Source organism: Stomoxys calcitrans, chromosome 1 (assembly GCF_963082655.1).
Source record: "Stomoxys calcitrans chromosome 1, idStoCalc2.1, whole genome shotgun sequence".
NCBI lineage: Eukaryota > Metazoa > Arthropoda > Insecta > Diptera > Muscidae > Stomoxys > Stomoxys calcitrans.
The window spans coordinates 43490718-43511761 of record NC_081552.1 but is presented as its reverse complement, the minus strand read 5'-3'; the positions used below and the strand labels follow the sequence as shown (position 1 = coordinate 43511761).

The 21044-nt window shown below is 43.1% G+C and overlaps 1 protein-coding gene across 1 annotated transcript in view; it reads right to left on the bottom strand.

Moving 5' to 3' along the window:
- LOC106093796 (uncharacterized) overlaps nucleotides 1-21044 on the bottom strand; it is a 142242-nt gene that overhangs the window by 104318 nt on the left and 16880 nt on the right. Inside the window, exon 2 of the mRNA XM_059364926.1 lies at nucleotides 8976-13872. Coding sequence (XP_059220909.1) covers nucleotides 8976-13872 — 4897 coding nt within the window. The remainder of the gene's footprint in view (nucleotides 1-8975; nucleotides 13873-21044) is intronic.

Genomic DNA, 21044 nt, shown 5'->3' with positions numbered 1-21044 from the left:
TGGGATTCTTGGGCAAGCAAAACCAAGGTTTGGTCGCAGAGAAGTGGGAGGTCTTCCAAAGGGAGGAGAAGGAGGAAGGAACTCTCTTTGTGTTGGCATTGATCAAGTCTCCGTGACCAGTGTGGCTAAGACTAAAGGCATGGCGCACTACGGAAGCAAAGCTGTCTTTTTCAAGATTGGGAAGACCAGGATAGGCAAAAATTTTCATTCTGCAACACCAGGCCGTGTAGTGGCAGGTGACTCATCACCGCCCAACAAACAGGGGGCCGACAACGAGACAATCACGGCATCTCTCAATTCTGGAAAGACTAGGAGAAGCATTGATCCCAATACTAAAATATCAAGCAGTGCAGTGGTGAGAGACCGAACACAGCCTAAAAAATAGGAACCCTACGAGGGACCCCTTACCGAGATTCATATTGCCTTAATTCAAGAGCCATGGACGACCCGGAACAAAGTTTCTGGACTAAACCAGTTTATTGGGATGTGTATTACACACGGCTCAAGGAATTCAATAAGATTGCCAGAGCGGCAAAACGTGTCTCTTGAAAGCTTTTCTGCGAACACGCCGATAGCGTTAATGACGCCGCCAAGATAAAAAAGTTTCTCTCAAAAACCCATGAACAAACTGAAACTTTAGTAGACGATATGGGAGTGAGAGCAGAGACAATGGAGGACATGTTGAGGCTTTTGATGAAAACCCATTTTTCACACGATTCGATTGGACTCGCGGAGACACCGGAATCTTGGGATAATGACGTTTATCGAAGGTTTATAATAACGGAATTTATGGTGAAGGAATCCTTGAGTAGCTTCAAACCATTTAAGTTACCCGGACCTGATGGGATATTTTCGCCATTACTACAGAAAGAGGCAGACTATCTGGCGCCTCGTCTGGCCAAAATTTTCACAGCGTGCCTAGGACTTTCATATACTCCGAAAGCCTGGCAGGAGGCAAGGGTGGTATTTATACCCAAGCCCGGCAAGGCAAGTTATGAGACACCAAAGGCCTACAGACCTAAAGCCTAACGTCCTTTCTACTCGAAACCATGGAACGTATTGTGGACACTATGATAACGAGTATGACATCCAACGAACAGTTGAAATACAAACAGCATGCCTATGTCAAGGGAAGGTCGGTGGAGACTGTCCTGCACTAGGTTGTGCATAAAATAGAAGAATCTTTCGATGCCAAAACGTACACGCTGGCGGTACGCATTGATATCGAGGGGGCTTTTAACAATGTGCGGAGCGACACACTGATCCAATCCTTAGACCAGTACCGGATGGACCCGGTCTTTAGAGACTGGATAAACCATATGTTAAGGAACAGGTGGATAACTTGTGTGTTCCATGGCATAAATATAAAGAAGAAAGTGGCACAGGGCACGCGACAGGGGGTCATTTTATCACCACTCCTATAGGTGACCACCATAAATGACCTATTACGGATGCTGACTGTGGAGGGATTTGAACCCGTCTGCTACACAGACGATGTTATAATACTTCTAAGAGGTAAGGATTCGAACGAGCTATGCAGAAGGGCCGAAAGGGTCTTGCATATGGCATATGACTGGGCTAGACCCAGAGGTCTCAATGTTAACCCAGAGAAGACTGAAATATGCCTGTTCACCAGGAAGACGAAGGTGCGCGTATTTAACGCAGCACGTTTGCTCAATAAGACGATTTCGATATCTGACAAGGTCAAATACTTTGGTGTGATCTTGGACAGGAAACTGAATTGGAAGTGTCACATTCAGGAGCGTACTGAGAAGGCTCACAGATGTTAGCCACTATGTAGACGGGCCGTAGGCTTGAAATGGGGCCTGAATCCTAGAATAGTCCACTGGCTCTATAGGAGCGTGATTAGATCAATACTTACTTACGCCTCAGTAGTTTGGTGGACTGCTATGGAGAAAAAGTGCAACATAAGGACAATACAACAGGTTCAGAGAACATGTTGTCCTGGCGGAGCGGAGCGATGAGGACCATGCCCACTAGAACACTGGAGACTATTCTATATATCCGACCCATTGACATATAGATTAAGTGTGAGGCAGCCACTACGGCTATGAGACTTAAGGCGATGGGAGAATGGATTGAGGATGGGAGCAGCTCATACCATCGCGGTATAATCGAGGCGACGATAGGAAACCTGGAAGGAAGGGGAGAGGTTTCCGATCGGATACCTGAGATGAATCTTGAAGTCGAGTGCTACGCACTGCTGCCAGCGGCACAGTCTTGGATTGACGGAACCCTAGTATTGCCATCTGGAAGATCATGTTACACGGATGGATCAAAGCTAAAGGACAGAGTGGGACTGGGGGTTTACATTGAAAACCCAGGTACTGAGATCTGTTTTAGAATGCCTGACCATAATACGGCCCTGCAGGCGGAGATCCTGGCGATCACGGAGTTCGTGAAGTGGTGTGGTGCTAACGCGAGGACGTCGAGTCTGAACATCTTTACCGACAGTAATATTGCCATAGGGGCAATAACAACCAGGACAGTAAGGTCACGAACAGTCTTGCAGTGTAAGAAGGAGATTAACGCCTTCTCTGAGGATGGGAAAATCCGCATCGTTTGGGTGCCGTGCCATAACGGAGTAAGGGGAAATGAAAGGGCAGACGATTTGGCGGTGAAGGCCAGAGGACTGCCGTCAATAAACTTGGTTAACCCGAAGCCTTTCGGGTCGACGCAGTCCGAGTTAAGGGAGTGGGCGACGAATGCGTATGCAACATTGTGGAACAGCGAAACGGTCGGTAGGACGGCGAAAATCCTATGGGGGGATCCAGATCGTGAGAAGACGAGGCTATTACTGGAAGGAAGCAAGAAGGAGGTCAGTATAGCTATATGGCAGCTATATCCAAATCTGGACCGATTTGGGCAAAGTTGCAAAAAAATGTCGAAGGGCCTAACACAACTCACTGTCCCAAATTTCGGGGCCATCCGGCAATAAATGCGCTTTTTATGGGCTTAAACCCTTAAATCGACAGATCGGTCTATATGGCAGCAATATCCAAATCTGGACCGATTTCTGCCATATTGCAAAAGTATGTCGAGGGGCTTAATTTAACTCACTGTCCCAAATTTCGGCGATATCCGACAATAAAAGCGCTTTTTATGGGCCCAAAGCAATAAATCGAGAGATCGGTCTATATGACAGCTATATCCAAATCTGGACCGATCTGGACCAAATTGAAGAAGGAAGTCGAGGGGCTTACTCAACTTACTGTCTAAAATTTTGGCAAAATTGGACGATAAATGCGCTTTTCATCGGCGCAAGACCTTAAATCGAGAGATCGGTCTATATGACAGCTATATCCAAATCTGAACCGATCTGAGCCAAATTAAAGAGGAATGTTAAAGTGCATAACACAACTCACTGTTCCAAATTTCAGCAAAATCGGATAATAAATTTGGCTTTTATGGGCCTAAGACCCTAAGTCGGCGGATCGGTCTATATGGCAACTATATCCAAATCTAGACCGATTTGAGCCAAATTGTAGAAGGATGTTGAAGGGCTTAAATTATCTCACTGTGCCAAATTTCAGCAATATCGGCTAATAAATGTGGCTTTTATGGGCCAAAGACCCTTAATCGGCGGATCGGTCTGTATGGGGGCTATATCAAGATATAGTCCGATATAGCTCATGTTCGAACTTAAACTGCTTATGGACAAAAAAATAATTTGTGCAAAATTTTAGCCCAATATCTCTATTTCTAAAGACTGTCGACGGACGACGTGTCTAGATCGTCTTAGATTTTTACGATGATCAAGAATATATGTATACTATATAGGGTCGGAAGGGGATATTTCGATGTGTTGCAAATGGAATGACAAAATTAATATGCCCCCATTCTTCGGTGGTGGGTATAAAAATAATCTAAATTCTGTACAGACTTTGAAGGGATTGCACGGCTTGTAAAATTTTAGTTAAATCGGATAATAAATGAACCTTTTATGGGTCGAAGACCTTAAACCGGGAAATCGGTATAGATGATAGCTATATTCTCAGACTCTGCAAGAATATAGAGATTGCTAATACAACACACGGTGCCATATTTCAGCCAAATCGGGTGATATATGCGTCTTTAATGGGCCTTATACTATAAATCGGGAGATCGGCCTATATGGGGGCTATAGTCCGATATATCCCTTCTTCGAACGTTATCTGCCTATGGAAAAACCAAATTTTTGTTGAATACCTTTATTATCACCCATCCTTTGATAGTGGGTACAAAAACACAAACACTAAATATTGTACTTTCAAACACTCAACAGCAATAAAAACAGTTTTCACAAATTTCATAGTTTGAACTATAGGTGGGATTAGTTTTTTGAAAGTCACGTAACATCGGGCAGAAACGGGCTGCTGAAATCATATATGTTGTAATTGCACCCTCTTACCAACATTTTAAATAAAATTTGAAGAAGCCTTGTGTCGTTGAAAGTTGTTAAAAGTCAACTTCTTTTAATTATTATTCATAAACAAGTAAAAAGGCGTTAAGTTCGGCCGGGCCGAACTTTGGATACCCACCACCTCGGGTATATATGTAAACCACCTTTCATCAAAATTCGGTGAAAATTTCATACCTTATGTCCCATATCAGTTATATCCAAATATGTTCCGATTTGGACCAAATACTAATAAGTACACTAGCTATATCTAAAAATAAACCGATCTGAACTATATACGACACGCATGTCGAAAAGCACTTGGTATTGATATTGGAAGTCATAACTCAAGTCATTGTTGCAAATTTCATCCAAATCGAATGAAAATTGAGGCTTCTAAGGGCACAAGAAAGCAAATCCGGGGATCGGTTTATATGGGGGCTATATCTCTTTATAGACCGATTCGGATCATATTTCGCATGGGTGTTGAAAGTCATAACACAAGTCTTTGTTTCAAATTTTTTTCTAAGGGCTCAAGAAGTCAAATCCGGGGATCGGTTTAAAGTGTAGCTATATCTGTTTATAGAACGATCCGCATCATATTTGGTATGGATTTTGAAAGCCATAACACAAGTCATTGTTTCAAATTTCATCAAAATCGGATGAAAATTGAGGCTTCTAAAGGCTCAAGAAGTCAAATCCGGTGATCGGTTTATATGGGGGCTCTATCTGTTTATAGACCGATTCGCATCATATTTGGCATGGGTGTTGGAAGTCATAACACAAGTCTTTGCACTAAATTTTAGCCAAATCGGATGAAACTTTATACTTCTAAGGGCTCAAGAAGTCAAATCCGGGGATCGGTTTATATAGGGGCTCTATCTGTTTATAAACCGATTCAGATCAGACTTGGCATGGATGTTGGAAGCCATAACTCAAACCTTTGTCCAAAATTCAGCTAAATCGGCCAAAAAATATGACTTACATGTTGTCATGATGTAGAATAGGGAGATCGGGTTATATGGGAGCTACACAAACCGTAGGGGTTAAATATGTCAAATCGGGAGATCGGTTTATATAGGAGATATATCTAAATCTGAACCGATATGGCCCATTTGCAATCTCCAACGACCTACATCAATAAGAAGTGTCTGCAAAATTTCAAGCGGCTTTTTTTGCCTGGTTTGACAGAAATTTGGTGCGTAGAGTAAAATTATGCCTATCAACTAATTTTATTATACCCTCCACCATAAGATGGGGGGTATACTAATTTCGTCATTCTGATTGTAACTACTCGAAATATTTGTCTGAGACCCCATAAAGTATATATATTCTTGATCGTCGTGAAATTTTATGTCGATCTAGCCATGTCCGTCCGTCTGTCCGTCCGTCCGTCCGTCTGTCCGTCCGTCCGTCCGTCTGTCTGTCGAAAGCACGCTAACTTCCGAAGGAGTAAAGCGAGCCGCTTGAAATTTTGCACAAATACTTCTTATTAGTGTAGGTCGGTTGGTATTGTAAATGGGCCATATCGGTCCATGTTTTGATATAGCTGCCATATAAACCGATCTTGGGTCTTGACTTCTTGAGCCTCTAGCGTGCGCAATTCTTATCCGATTGGAATGAAATTTTGCACGACGTGTATCCAACAACTGTGTCAAGTATGGTTCAAATCGGTTCGTAACCTGATATAGCTGCCATATAAACCGATCTTGGGTCTTGACTTCTTGAGCCTCTAGAGTGCGCAATTCTTTTTCGATGGGGATGAAATTTTGCACGACGTGTTTTGTTATGATATCAAACAACTGTGCCAAGTATGGTTCCAATCGGTCGATAACCCGATATAGCTGCCATATAAACCGATCTTGTGTCTTGACTTCTTGAGCCTCTAGAGTGCGCAATTCTTAACCGATTGGAATGAAATTTTGCACGACGTGTTTTGTTACGATATCCAACAACTGTTCCAAGTATGGTTCAAATCGGTCCTTAACCTTATATAGCTGTCATATAAACCTATCTTGGGTCTTGACTTCTTGAGCCTCTAGAGGGCGCAAATCTTATCCAATTTGGCTGAAATTTCGCAAGACGTTTTTTATTGTTACTTTCAACAACTGTGTCAAATAAAGTACAAGTCGGTTCATAACCTGATATAGCTGCCATATAAACCGATATTGTGTCTTGACTTCTTGAGCCTCTAGAGGTCGCAATTATTATCCGATTTGCCTGAAATTTTGTACGACGGATTCTTTCATGACTGTCAACATTCGTGTTTATTATGGTCTGAATCGGTCCATAGCCCGATACAGCTCCCATATAAATCGATCTCTCTAGTTTACTTTTTGAGCTCACAAAGAGCGCAATTCTTATTCGAATTGGCTGACATTTTACACAGGTCTCCAGGTCTCGCTCTAATAGCAGAGCAAATCTTTTCTTATATCCTTTTTTTTGCCTAAGAAGAGATGCCGGGAAAAGAACTCGATAAATGCGATTCATGGTGGAGGGTATATAAGATTCGGCCCGGCCGAACTTAGCACGCTTTTACTTGTTGCTAATTTTACGCAGAATCTATGGTGGTGAGTTTCAAAGATTTGGTCAGGCCGAACTTAACACGTTTTTATACCCTCCACCATAGGATGGGGGGTATACTAATTTCGTCATTCTGTTTGTAACTACTCGAAATATTCGTCTAAGACCCCATAAAGTATATATATTCTTGATCGTCGTGACATTTAATGTCGATCTAGCCATGTCCGTCCGTCCGTCCGTCTGTCTGTCGAAAGCACGCTTCCGAAGGAGTAAAGCTAGCCGCTTGAAATTTTGCACAAATACTTCTTATTAGTGTAGGTCGGTTGGTACTGTAAATGGGCCATATCGGTCTATGTTTTGATATAGCTGCCATATAAACCGATCTTGGGTCTTGACTTCTTGAGCCTCTAGAGTGCGCAATTCTTATCCGATCGGAATGAATTTTGCACGAAGTATTTTGTTATGATATCCAACAACTGTGTCAGGTATGGCTGAAATCGGTCCATAACCTGATATAGCTGCCATATAAACCCATCTTGGGTCTTGACTTCTTGAGCCTCTAGAGTGCGCAATTCTTATCCGATTGGAATGAAATTTAGCACGACGTGTTTTGTTATGATATCCAACAAGTATGGTTCAAATCGGTCCATAACCTGATATAGCTGCCATATAAACCGATCTTGGGTCTTGACTTCTTGAGCCTCTAGAGGGCGTAATTCTTATCCGATTGGAATGAATTTTGGCGCGAAGTATTTTGTTATGATATCCAACAACTGTGTCAAGTATGGTTGAAATCGGTCCATAACCTGATATAGCAGCCATATAAACCGATCTTGGGTCTTGACTTCTTGAGCCTCTAGAGGGCGCAATTCTTATCCGATTTGAATGAATTTTGGCACGAAGTATTTTGTTATGATATCCAACAACTGTGCCAAGTATGGTTTAATTCGGTCTATAAGCTGATATTGTTGTCATATAAACCGACCTGGGCACTTGACTTCTTGAGCTTCTACAGGGCGCAATTCCTATCCGATTTGGCTGAAACTTTGCATGACGTATTTTATTCTTACTTTTAACAACTGTGCCAAATAAGGCTCAAATCGGTTAATATCCTATTATAGCTGCCATATAAACCGATCTGGGATCTTGAATTCCTGAGCCTCTAGAGGTCGCAATTATTATCCGATTTGCCTGAAAATTTGTACGACGGATTCTCTCATGACCATCAACATACGTGTTTATTATGGTCTGAATCGGTCTATAGCCCGATACAGCTCCCATATAAATCGATCTCTCTATTTTACATCTTGAGCCCCCAAAGGGCGCAATTCTTATTCGAATTGGCTGACATTTTACACAGGTCTCCAAAATATAATTTAATTGTGGTCCAAACCGGAAAATATCTTGATATCGCTCTAATAGCAGGGCAAATCTTTTCTTATATCCTGTTTTGCCTATGAAGAGATGCCGGGGAAAGAACTCGACAAATGCGATCAATGGTGGAGGGTATATAAGATTCGGCCCAGCCGAACTTAGCACGCTTTTAGTTGTTACTTGTTAGAGTCTTGTTTTGATCATATATATATCGGAGGCGACTTGTTAAGAAGCGTTTGCTCGATTACGTCTGATAGAGGAACGCATGTTGACCGACATCTGCGTAAATTCTCGACACTTCCTGCCGGTGCCCATGCTTTATACGATAAAACGCTAAAAATTCACTTGAATGTGAAGCTGATGATGCAATCGGAAGGTGAAGGAAGACCCAAACACCGAAGAAAAGATCAAGTGGATAAAGACACCTCGAAACTAGGTGTTGAAGGAGAGCAGAATATCGAGGCGCTTGAATATCTATTCTGAGTTTTGGTATTGGATTAAACGGTTATAGAAGTCAAACTTGATAAAAAAATGTCGAGAATTGTTGATGTTTATAACATTTTTCAAAGGAAATATAAAATTTTTATTATTATAAGTTTGCCATCTACAATTTTGATAACATTTTACACATACTACACCAAACTTAGTCTTCTTCTTAGTTTTTATAGTCTTTAATTACCAAGGACAATCATAAAGCTGAGATGGCACACAGCTACCCAATGAGGCATTGAAATACCATCCATTGCCACATGTGGCGACTTGGGCTTCTGTACCAAAGCAAATATAATATTTGGTACAATCGCCCACATACGCCATGGCCTGGCCATAGGACAATGTTGAACAGCTGGGCATAGGCACAAGACCATCATGGGTTTCGCATTGTTGCGTTGTAGGATTATATAGACTATCTGCAGGGCACTCAGCTACCTCCGGTACAGGATATAGACAGATGACATATTTGGTATCATCACCAGGATAAGGTAAACGAGTTCCAGACTCTTGGCCGCAACATATGTTGCCAGATGGAGGAGTAGTGGGTTCTGTCGTGGTTGGTTCAACGGAAGTGGATGTCTCCTCCGTGGTGGTCATTGTGCTGGGTGGTTCAGTGGTCGTCGGTGTAGGGGCTTCAGCCGTTGTGCTATCTGTGGTGGAAGTTTCTGAAGTCGTTGAAGTTGGGGGTTCCGTAATTACAGTCGTACTTTCTGTACTTGTCGAAGTAGTGACTTCCGTTGTAGTAGTCGAACTTTCCGTTGTTGTAGGGACTTCAGTTGTTGTGCGCTCTGTGGTGGTGTTTTCTGTTGTCGTACTTTCTGTACTTGGCGCAGTAATGTCTTCCGTTGTAGTAGTCCAACTTTCTGTTGTACTTCCACTACCTTGCTGACATGTGGTATTTGAAGTCTCAGCATTACATTCACCCAGCTGGGGATTGTAGAAGGTATTGGGTTGACATTTTGTAACATAAGGGGAGCCATCTATGCATAGATAATATTTAGAGCAATCATGACTATAGATGTAGGTATAACCATCAGGTTCGCCATAACACAATCCTGCCGAAGACTCTTGACACTCGGTGGCCGAGGTGCTGTCACATTGGCCGCTCAAGGGATTATAATATGAATTGGGCATGCAGGAAACCAATTTAGATTTGCCATTGACACACATATAGTATTTGGTGCAGTCCTCTGGATAGGTTTGCGTTGAGCCATTTGGTTGATTGTCACAGACATCCTCTTCTTTGGGCGTGGTGGCCTCGGTTGTTGTGGTGGTCGTTGCTTCAGTAGTAGTTTTTATGCTGCAATTGGCCAATTCTGGTGCTACACATTCTAGTTTCTCGGCACTGAACTCTGTGCCAGCGGGACAATCATAGCCCACGGATATGGGATTTTGACATACTATGTATTTATTACAATTATCCGGATAGGGAACCTTGGTGCCATCTGGCATGCCATCACAAGGTCCTAAATTGGGATCCCTGGTGGTGGTGGCAATGGTAGTAGTGATCGTAGTGCTCTTCGTGGTAGTAGTGATGGGCAACTCGGTGGTGGTGGTGGTGGAGTTATCGTAGATACAGGAGTTGGAATTGGCTGTTTTGCTGCAAGTTCCCAAGGCTACATCAAAATATTCTCCTGTGTCACAATAGGCAAAGTGCACCAAATTCTTAATGCATACAATGAACATGGCACAATTTTCCTCGTAGGGCAGTAGGGTGAAGTCTGGCAGCCCCGTGCACTCATTCCAGGGCATAGTGGGCGAAGGTGAAGTTTGCTCGGTGGTGGTCGATATTACACCACAATCCGAATCTATGGGCTCCACACATTCCTGGGCGCTGGTACTGAATTGTAGTCCACTGGGACAATAATAGGCCGTGGGAATGGGTGTCGCACAGACTATATACTTAATGCAGTCATCGGGATAGGGCACCTTATAACCATCGGGTTTTTGATAACAAATTCCGCCTACGGGTCTCGAAGTTGTAGATGTCGTGGTGGTGCTAGGGGTAGTGGTATCAAAATCATGCTTGCAATAGTCCACGCCTACCTCTGATGAGCAGCTTCCTTGCAAGGGATCAAAATACTCTCCTTCGATACAGACTTGCAACATATAGTTGCCATCTCCCAGACACTCATAGTACATCTGGCAATCGCCGGGATAGGTTTGGCTAACACCTGCCTCCTGACCCTGGCATATGTTAGTGGGTGGGGCCAAGGTTGTCCCATTAGAGGGCATTTCAGAACATCCACCATGTGGAGGTTGTGCCACACAAGCCTGTTGCTCAACATCGAAATACAAATTGTTGGGGCAAAAGAAGCCAATGGGTATGGGACGTACACAGCTGATGTACTTGAGACAATTATCAGGATACTCTATGAGCTCACCATTGGTATAGTTGCCACAAATGCCATTTTCCGGTGGGGCCATTGTGGGACTTGACGTAGTGGTTGTGGTTTGCTTGGTTGTGGTGGTGGATATCTGGGTGGTGCTGGTTGTGGCCACCGTTGTAGTAGTTGTTCCGCCCAGACATATGTAGGGATCTGAACTGGGGCCACAAGTGCCCGAATCGGGATAATAGTAATTATTGCCCGGGCAATTGAGTATGACAAAGCCTCCATTGGCCGTGCACATGATATATTGCTGGCAATTCTTTTCGTAGGGGAAAGTAGTGCCCAGCTCTTCATTTACACATTTCTCGGCAGGGCTTAAAGTAGTGGCCGGGGTGGTGCTGGCAGTTGTAATGGGCTGTTGGCAGGCTGTTGGTGATACCTCTGGACCACAATTGCCTGTGTAGGGGTCATAAAAATTGTTAGCGGGACAACGCAGTATATAGAAGTGACCATCGTCCAGACAATAGTAGTAGGAAGTACATTCCTGAGGATCAGGGAAGGTGGTGCCTTTAGGCTGGCCCATGCAGGACTCATAGATGCCTGGAGTTGAAGGTACAACTGTAGTGGTGGTGCCGGGTCCTGTGTAGCAAACCTCTTCGCCTGCCTCATCACACATCATAAGTTCGGGATTAAAAAGCCAACCATTGGGACATTGCCTCAGCTCAACCTTTTCGTTCATGCACACCAAATATTCACCACAATTTCCTTCATAGGGATAGACGGTATAATCGCTTTGACCAGCGCACATATTGGGATTCACCTCAGGTGGAAGCGTGGTGGTAAATGGATGATCAGTGCTGGTACTGGTGGGTTGAGGTTCAGTCTCAGTGCTAACCGGAGTTGTGGTTGAGGGCGTAGGAGTACCTGGGGTGGGGAAGGGAATCTCTTTGCAATCTATATCGTTGGCTTCATCACATATGCCCAGGTGTACATTGAAAGCCTTGTTGGGGCCACAGCTATCCAAATAGGGGCATTCGCCAAGACATTCTATAAAGAGGGTGCAATTATAGGGGTAGGGGAGCAGTGAGCCATCTGGGACATTCTCGCAAAAGTTGTTTTCAATGCCAGCAGGATAGGTGCAGATTTTGGGAGTGGTGGTGGGTTCTTCTGTTGTTGTGGTGAGTTCTTTGGTTGTTGTGGTGGGTTCTTCGGTTGTTGTGTTGGGTTCTTCGGTTGTTGTGGTGGGTTTCTCGGTTGTTGTGGTGGGTTCTTCGGTTGTTGTGGTGGGTTCTTCGGTTGTTGTGGTGGGTTCTTCCGTCGTTGTGGTTGGTTCCTCCGTTGTGGTGGTAGGTTCTTCCGTGGTAGTGGTGGGTTTTTCGGTCGTAGTTGTTGGTTCTTCGGTCGTAGTTGTGGGTTCTTCGGTCGTGGTGGTAGGTTCCTCGGTTGTGGTGGTAGGTTCTTCCGTCGTTGTGGTTGGTTCCTCCGTTGTGGTGGTAGGTTCTTCCGTCGTAGTGGTTGGTTCCTCCGTTGTGCTAGTCGGTGGTGGTTCAGTCGTCGTCGGTATTGGCAACTCTTCGCAATGGGCCGTTTCTGGTGTATCGCATATCTTTAGCATGGCATTAAACACCTTGTCCGGCATGCAATAATTCATAACGGGACATCCATTGGTACAGTTTATGTAAGCATTACAATTATAGGGATACCGAAGGAGAAAACCATTGTTATAATTTAAACAAATATCCGCCTTCATACCTTCTGGCGGTTCACAGTTCTGGCCCCATTCATTACCCGAATCGGTTGTTGTTGAACTGGGAATGAGGGTGGTAATGGGAGTTTGCGTTGTTGTTGGTATATCCGTTGTGGTAACCGTTGGTGTGGTAATGGGTCTATCTGTGGTGGTGGTGTTGGTGGTTGGTTTCTCGCTAGTTGTACTTCCACCACTCCACGGACAATCCACAGCCTGTGGATAATTGCAAGTTTTGATGGTATCGTCAAACCAGGTACCACCCGCACATTGCTTAACAGTGGGATATTCACAATTACAAACTAAAAATTTGGAACAATCTCCTGGATAGGGCACTAGTGCGCCAAAGGCTTGTCCAGCGCAGGCCTGCTGATTCTGAGGACGTTTTTCATTGTCACATGTGGCCAGAGTTGTTTCGGCAAATGGTATAGGTGTGGTCATACGCTTTGTTGTTGTAGTAGTCGTTGTAGTTGTGGTCATATCTACTGCTGTGGTGCTAGTGGCTGTCAGCACACAATCAGATTCATCATATTTTACACAACCTTCCACAGCTGTACTGTAGCCCATATTAAAAAGACATGGTACCTGCAAAGGTACATGGGCCAAACAATAGATATAATACTGGCAATTACCAGGCGCAGGAAGTGTAGCTCCATTTGGAAGAGAAGTACACACTGTCCAGTCTATGTTGGAGTTGTCATCAAATGGTTGAAAAATCTCCCAATTGTTCAAAGGTTGAATCGATTTATCCTGTGCGGGGTTTTTGGCACAATCCGATTGGGAATATTGGACGCAACCTTTCGCTTGCATGCTAAAGCCCCATCCATTGGAGCAATAAACAGTTATGGGATTTTCATGCAAGCAGTGAATGTAAGAGGTACAGGAATCAGGGATTTGTAGAAGGGTGTCATCAGCTTTATCATAACACAAGGATAAAGCGTTTCTATTAACCGTGGATGCCTGTGTCAGTATTAAGGTTGAGGCCAAGAGTAAAAGATGGCAGAGATTAGCTGAAATCAAAATTGAGGAAAAAAAAACAAAAAATTATTATTTATTTTTATTTTTTACCTTCTGCTGTTAAAAAAACACATATACAGGTGAAAAAAGTCGGTTTAAAAATTTGCCGAAAGTAATTATTGTTATACGTTGGACTCATATGTTCAGACTCAAAGGAAACCACTTAGAAGGGAAGAAACTGCCATTCCAAAGAAAAAAGTGCGAATCCTCACATTTTAAATTTGCTTCAAAGAAGTCACTAATGGACGAAAAAACACTCTGTTCCAAATGAACAAGAAAAACAAGTAAAAGTGTGCTAAGTTAAATGATTTTTTCCAATAGAAAAACACCAACCATAGAAAAACACCACCTCCAAAATATCAGTTAAATCGAGTAATAATTGCGCCCTCCAGAGACTCAAAAAGTCAAACTGGGAGATCGGTTTATATGTCAGTCATTCCAAAAGGACATATGAAAAATTTCAACCATATTGGATAAGAATTTCGCCCTCTAGAAGCCCAAGAAGTCTAATCGAAAGATCGGTTTATATGGCGGCTATATCAGGATATAGACTGATCTCGACCATACTTAACACAGTTATTGGAAGTCAAAATAAAACACTTCATGCAAAATTACGGCCAAAGAATTGCGCCCTCTAGAGCCTAAAGAAGTCTATTCGGGAGATCGGTTTATATGGCGGCTATATCAGCTTATGGACTGATATAGACTATACTTGGCACAGTTGTCGGATGTGATACCAAACCACCACATCCATAATTTCAGCCAAATCGGAAGAAATGTCATGATGATCAAGAATTTATATACTTTATGGGGTCTAAGATGCATATTTCGAGGTGTTACAAACGGAATGACGAAATTAGAATACCCCCCACCCTTTGGTGGAGGGTATACAAATGGAAAATCGTGAGTATATGCAAACGTGTGGGGCTATATCCGTTTATAGGCCGAATCAGATCATACTTGACACGGATGCTGGAAGTAAGAACAGCTGTATTTATAGTAGTAGTCCTTGGGGTGCATCAGGTCAAGAAGTCAAAACTGGGGATGGGTTCATATGGAGGCCATATCCATTTATAGGCCGGTTAAGATCATATTTTTGATATAGATGCTGTTCGTCAGAACAGAAGTCTTTGGGCCAAACATGACCCAAATTGGACGAAAATGTAAGCCTCTAGGGGCTATATCCAAATCGGAATCAATATGACCCATTTGCAATCCCCAACGACCTACATCGATAATAAGTCTCTGCGGATAGTTTTATTCCTTCGACAGCTATCGCGATTTGAACAAAAATACGGGCGGACAAACATGGTTAGAATGACCTAGAATGTAAAGACGATCAAGAATTTGTAAACTTTATGGGGTCGCGAATGGAGGCCACCGTAGCGCGGAGGTTATCATGTCCGCCTATGATGCTGAACGCCTGTGTTCGAATCCTGGCGAGACCATCAGAACAAATTTTCAGCGGTGGCTTTCCCCTCCTAATGCTGGCAACATTTGTGAGGTAATATGCCATGTAAAACTTCTCTCCAAAGAGCTATTGCACTGTGGGACGCCGTTCGGACTCGGCTATAAAAAGGAGGCCGCTTATCATTAAGCTTAAACTTAAATCGGACTGCACTCAATGATAGGTGAAAAGATTGCCCCTGTTCCATAGTGGCATGTTCATGGGCAAAATTTACATTTGTATGGGGCCGCGGATCAATATTTCGGGGTGTTACTAACAGAATGTATATTTTAGATCCTACGGTAATACATAGAAAATTCGGTCGGAACAAATTTCGGATGCTCAACAATTCGGATATATATTAAACATCTTCGATCAAAATACGGTAAAAAATGTGTAATTTATGAACCCATAGCAAATATATCGAAATGTGGTCCGATTTGGACCAAACTCGGCATAGACGTCGAGTGGTCTAATACAACTCAATGTCCAAGATGCAGGTCATCGAGGTCCAGAGGTTGCTATGTCCACCTATGATCGTTTGGGTCTTCCTCCAAAAGCTGGCGATATGCAATGTTAAAACTTTTCCCTAAAGAGGCTTCGCACTGCGGCAATCCGTTCTCGGCGGCAATCCGTACTTGGCTATAAAAAGGAGGTCCCGTTATCACTGAGCTTAAAACTGGAATCGGACAGCACTCATTGACAAGGGAGAAGTTTTACCCTGTACCTTAAAGGAAAGTTCATGGACAATTGCAAAATTTGCATATCAAAATAATGACCGATCAAGGCCATATTGAACAAGGTTGACGAAGAGTCTATCGTAGCCAAATTTCAGCGAAATCGGGTAATAAACGCTGCTTTTATGGGTCTGAGGACTTAAATCAAGAGATCGGTACATATAGCAGCTATATGCAAATATAGATCGCTCTAAACCATATAGGGTATGGATGTAGAATATAACTCACTGTGCCAAATTTCAGCGAAGTCGGATAATAAATGCGCCTTTTTATGGGCTCAAGAGCTTAAATCGGGAGATCGGCTAGTACGGCAGCTATATCCAAATACAGACCAATCCGGGCCATATTGAACACTGATGTCGAAAAGCCTTACATAGCTCACTGAGCCAAGTTTCAGCGAAATCGGGTAATAAACGCTGCTTTTATGGGCCTAAGGACTTAAATCACTACATCGTTGTATGTGGCAGCAATATCCACAATAAGCCCGTGTTTGTCTATACTCCGTACGAATCACGAGGGGTTAATAAATTCACCTTTTATGGACCCAAGATCTTAAATCGGAAAATTTAATGGCAGCTATATACACATATAGTCCGATCGATACCATACTCGGTACGAATGTCGAGAGGCCTAACTTTACTCATTCTGCCAAATTTCAGGGAAACCGGATAATAAATGCCTCATTCACGGATCCATGAACCTGATTCGCGAGTTGCGTATATAAATATGGACCGATGTTGGCGTATCGAAGAAGAATGTCTGGGGCCAAATACTAATGAATGAAATGGTTCGAACGCTTGAGATGTCTCTCCACTATAAGGAGTACACTATGTCGGCCTTCCTCGATATTGAGGGAGCATTTAATAACATGGAGATAGAGTCGTGGAGATAACATGCTTTGCGGCAGGATTTTTATTGTAGATGTGGTAGAAAATATGACAGAAGGCGGGTGATAAGGGGAACGCCCCATTGAGGGATGTTTTCGCCGATTCCCTGGAACCTAGTGATAAACGAAATCACATTGAGATCAGAGACGGCAGGTAACATCGTTCTATTAATTCGAGGCAGATTTCTGTCGTCGATCAGCTAGATTGGTGGCCATCGAGATGGGCTACGAGAAATGGCCAACCCATTGCTTTTCACTCGGAGATATAAGATTCCAGATTTTAGATGCCCGTCTTTGGACGGGACCACTCTGCAAATGACAAAGAAGGCAAAATACCAAGGCACAAGGTATACGGAGGAAAGATGTCGAAAGGGGATGAGTGTCTACTACTCCTGCAGAAGGATACTTAGTAGGAAGTGGGGATTCAGCCAAAAATGCAAATTTGCTCATGAACATTTCATTACAATGGAAATGTTATCCTTTTTATAGACGAGGCCTCTCACCTCTTTGGCGAAGATGACAGACTGGGTGTAGATGGCCATTGTGAGATCAGTGATGACATATGGAGCATTGGTATGAGGGAAGGAAGGAAGACCCAGGGAACTTCAAAAGGTACAGAGATTGGCCTGCGTTGGGATCACGGGGGCCATAGGGTCCACGTTGCACGTGGGTCTGGAGGCGATGCTGAATATACAACTTGTGGAGGTCTATATTCGGGACTGTGATGCTAAGGGAGCGCTTAGGCTGAGGGGATATGTCATGCTGAGAGAAGGCGGACACAGCCACTGCTCCATTCTGAATATCATGGATGTAGGGGGTAGGCAGAGGTGGATCTCAGACCACCTGTCGCCGTGTCCGATTCGAAAGATGTTGTTTCGTATTCGCTTTCCCGGAAGGGAGGAGTAGGTAGAGGAGGATGCTATGTTTTTTAGTTGGATGGGACCTCGGTCTTCACTGACCTCTCCATGATGGAGTCAGGGATGGGACTGGGGTCTACTCAGAGACACTCGGCATCGGTATGCCAGTAAGACTACCGCCAAGGATACGGTCTTTCAGGCAGAGACCTGTGCCATTACGTTGATCGCAAAGGTGATCCAGAGGAAGGGCCGACTACCTTTAAAACTCAGGATATATGTGGACAGTAAGACGGCCCTCAAAGCCTTGAATTCAAGACCGTTCAGGATGCAGTACGGGGTGAAGTGTTTGGGGGCCCTGATCGGGCTTCTGGCGCACGACGTTGTGTTGTTCTGGGTTCCCGTACACGTTGGTGTTCTGGGAGAATGAAAGGGCGGACGAGCATGCCTGAAGGGAATACTCCGCGGCAAGGTGACATGTGGCCGGTCTCGCACACTTGCCCTTTGTCGAACTACTGCACATTAAGGTTGATTATTCAGCTTTTATCTTTTTGACAATACTGGTTTAAATCGTCCACGCACGTTTCGTGTTTTGTTTCCCAGTCAAACATCTTCAGTTTGGTCTACGATTTAACCATGAATCGTCGTACAAATGAACAACGCTATCAAATTATTAAATTTTAATATCAAAATACGACAAAGCTTAATTTTGGCTCAATGCGCACGTAAATAAGCAGAATTGTATATTTTGGGGTGAAGATCAGCCAGAAGCATTGCAAGGGCTCGCCAAGTCAAATATATGGTTTGACATATATGGGGCCATATCCAAATCTGAACCGATATGGTCCATTTGCAATCCAATGACCTGCATTAATAAGAAGTATCTTTGTAAAGTTTTAAGTGGGTAGCTTTATTTGTTTGTCCTCAATCGTGATTTCGGCAGACAGAAGGACAGACGGAAGAACATGGCTAGATCGACTTAGAACATCAAAACATAAAGTTTATGGGGTGGTTTCCCAAACACTTAGCCCTGAAAATATATCAGCAACGTGCTCTATTCTCATATATCTATATATCATTTATTTGAACCCCATGTTGCCATTGGCCTCAGAATTTGGATATCAAATTCGGTATCCACCGACGGATGGGGGTATATTCATTTTGTCATTCCGTTTGTAACACATCGAAATATCCATTTCCGACCCTATAAAGTATATATATTCTTGATCAGCGTAAAAATCTAAGACGATCTAGACATGTCCGTCCGTCTGTCCGTCTGTCTGTTGAAATCACGCTACAGTCTTCAAAAATAGAGATATTGAGCACAGGTTCTTTTTTTATCCATAAGCAGGTTAAGTTCGAAGATGGGCTACATCGGACTATATCTTGATATAGCCCCCATATAGACCGATCCGCCGATTTAGGGTCTTAGGCCAATAAAGGCCACATTTATTATTCGATTTTGTTGAAATTTGGAAAAGTGAGTTGTGTTAGACCCTTCGACATCCTTCGTCAATTTGACCCAGATCGGTCCAGATTTGGATATAGCTGCCATATAGACCGATCCATCAATTTAGGGTCTTAGGCCCATAAAAGCCACATTTATTATCCGATTTTGCTGAAATTTGGGACAGTGAGTTGTCTTAGGCCCTTCGACATCTTTCGTCAATATGGCTCAGATCGGTTTAGATTTTGATATAGCTGCCATATCGACCGATCCTCCGATTTGGGGTCTTAGGCCCATAAAAGCCACATTTATTATCGGATTTTGCTGAAATTCGGGACAGTGAGTTGTGTTAGGCCCTTCGACGTCCTCCGTCAATACGGCTCAGATCGGTTCAGATTTGGGTATAGCTGCCATATAGACCGATCCTCCGATTTAGGGTCTTAGGCCCATAAAAGCTACATTAATTATCCGATTTTGCTGAAATTTGGGACAACGAGTTATGTTAGGCCCTTCGACATCGTTCGTCAATATGGCTCAGATCGGTCCACATTTGGATATAGTGGCCATATAGACCGATCTCTCGGTTTTAGGTTTTGGGGCCACAAAAAGCGCATTTATTGTCCGATGTTGCCGAAATTTGGGACAAAAAGTTAAGTTAAGCCCCTCCACATATTTTTGCAAGTTGGTCTAGATCGATCAAGATTTGCATATAGCTGCCATATAAACCGATCTCTCGATTTAAAGTCTTGGCCCTATAAAAGGGGCATTTTTAATCCTATTGCACTGAAGTTTGACACACTGACTTATGTTATGCTTTTCGACATCCGTGTGGTATATAAAGGGTGATTTTTTTGAGGTTAGGATTTTCATGCATTAGTATTTGACAGATCACGTGGGATTTCAGACATGGTGTCAAAGAGAAAGATGCTCAGTATGCTTTGACATTTCATCATGAATAGACTTACTAACGAGCAACGATTGCAAATCATTGAATTTTATTACCAAAATCAGTGTTCGGTTCGAAATGTGTTCAAATTTTGACAAATTTTGTTCAGCGATGAGGCTCATTTCTGGTTGAATGGCTACGTAAATAAGCAAAATTGCCGCATTTGGAGTGAAGAGCAACCAGAAGCCGTTCAAGAACTGCCCATGCATCCCGAAAAATGCACTGTTTGGTGTGGTTTGTACGCTGGTGGAATCATTGGACCGTATTTTTTCAAAGATGCTGTTGGACGCAACGTTACGGTGAATGAACACATTTCGAACCGAACACTGATTTTGGTAATAAAATTCAATGATTTGCAAGCGTTGCTCGTTAGTAAGTCTATTCATTATGAAATGTCAAAGCATACTGAGCATCTTTCTCTTTGACACCATGTCTGAAATCCCACGTGATCTGTCAAATACTAATGCATGAAAATCCTAACCTCAAAAAAATCACCCTTTAGTTCAGATCGGTTTATTTTTAGATATAACTACTAAAAAGAACAATATTTTGTTATATACAATTGAACAATAACTTTTACTTATTAGTATCTGGTCCAAATCGGAACATAGCTGCTATGGGGCATAAGGTATGAGTTTTGCACCGGATTTTGAGGAAAGGTGGTTCACATATATATCCGAGGTGGTGGGTATCCAAAGTTCGGCCCGGCCGAACTTAACGCCTTCTTACTTGTTCTAATCTCAAATACCATTCATTTAAATCCCTTATTGCAAAAACCAGCAAATATGTCCGGTTTGGGGTATAGGGCCTAAAAACTATGACTATTCGTGTTCTACTCTAAAAACCTC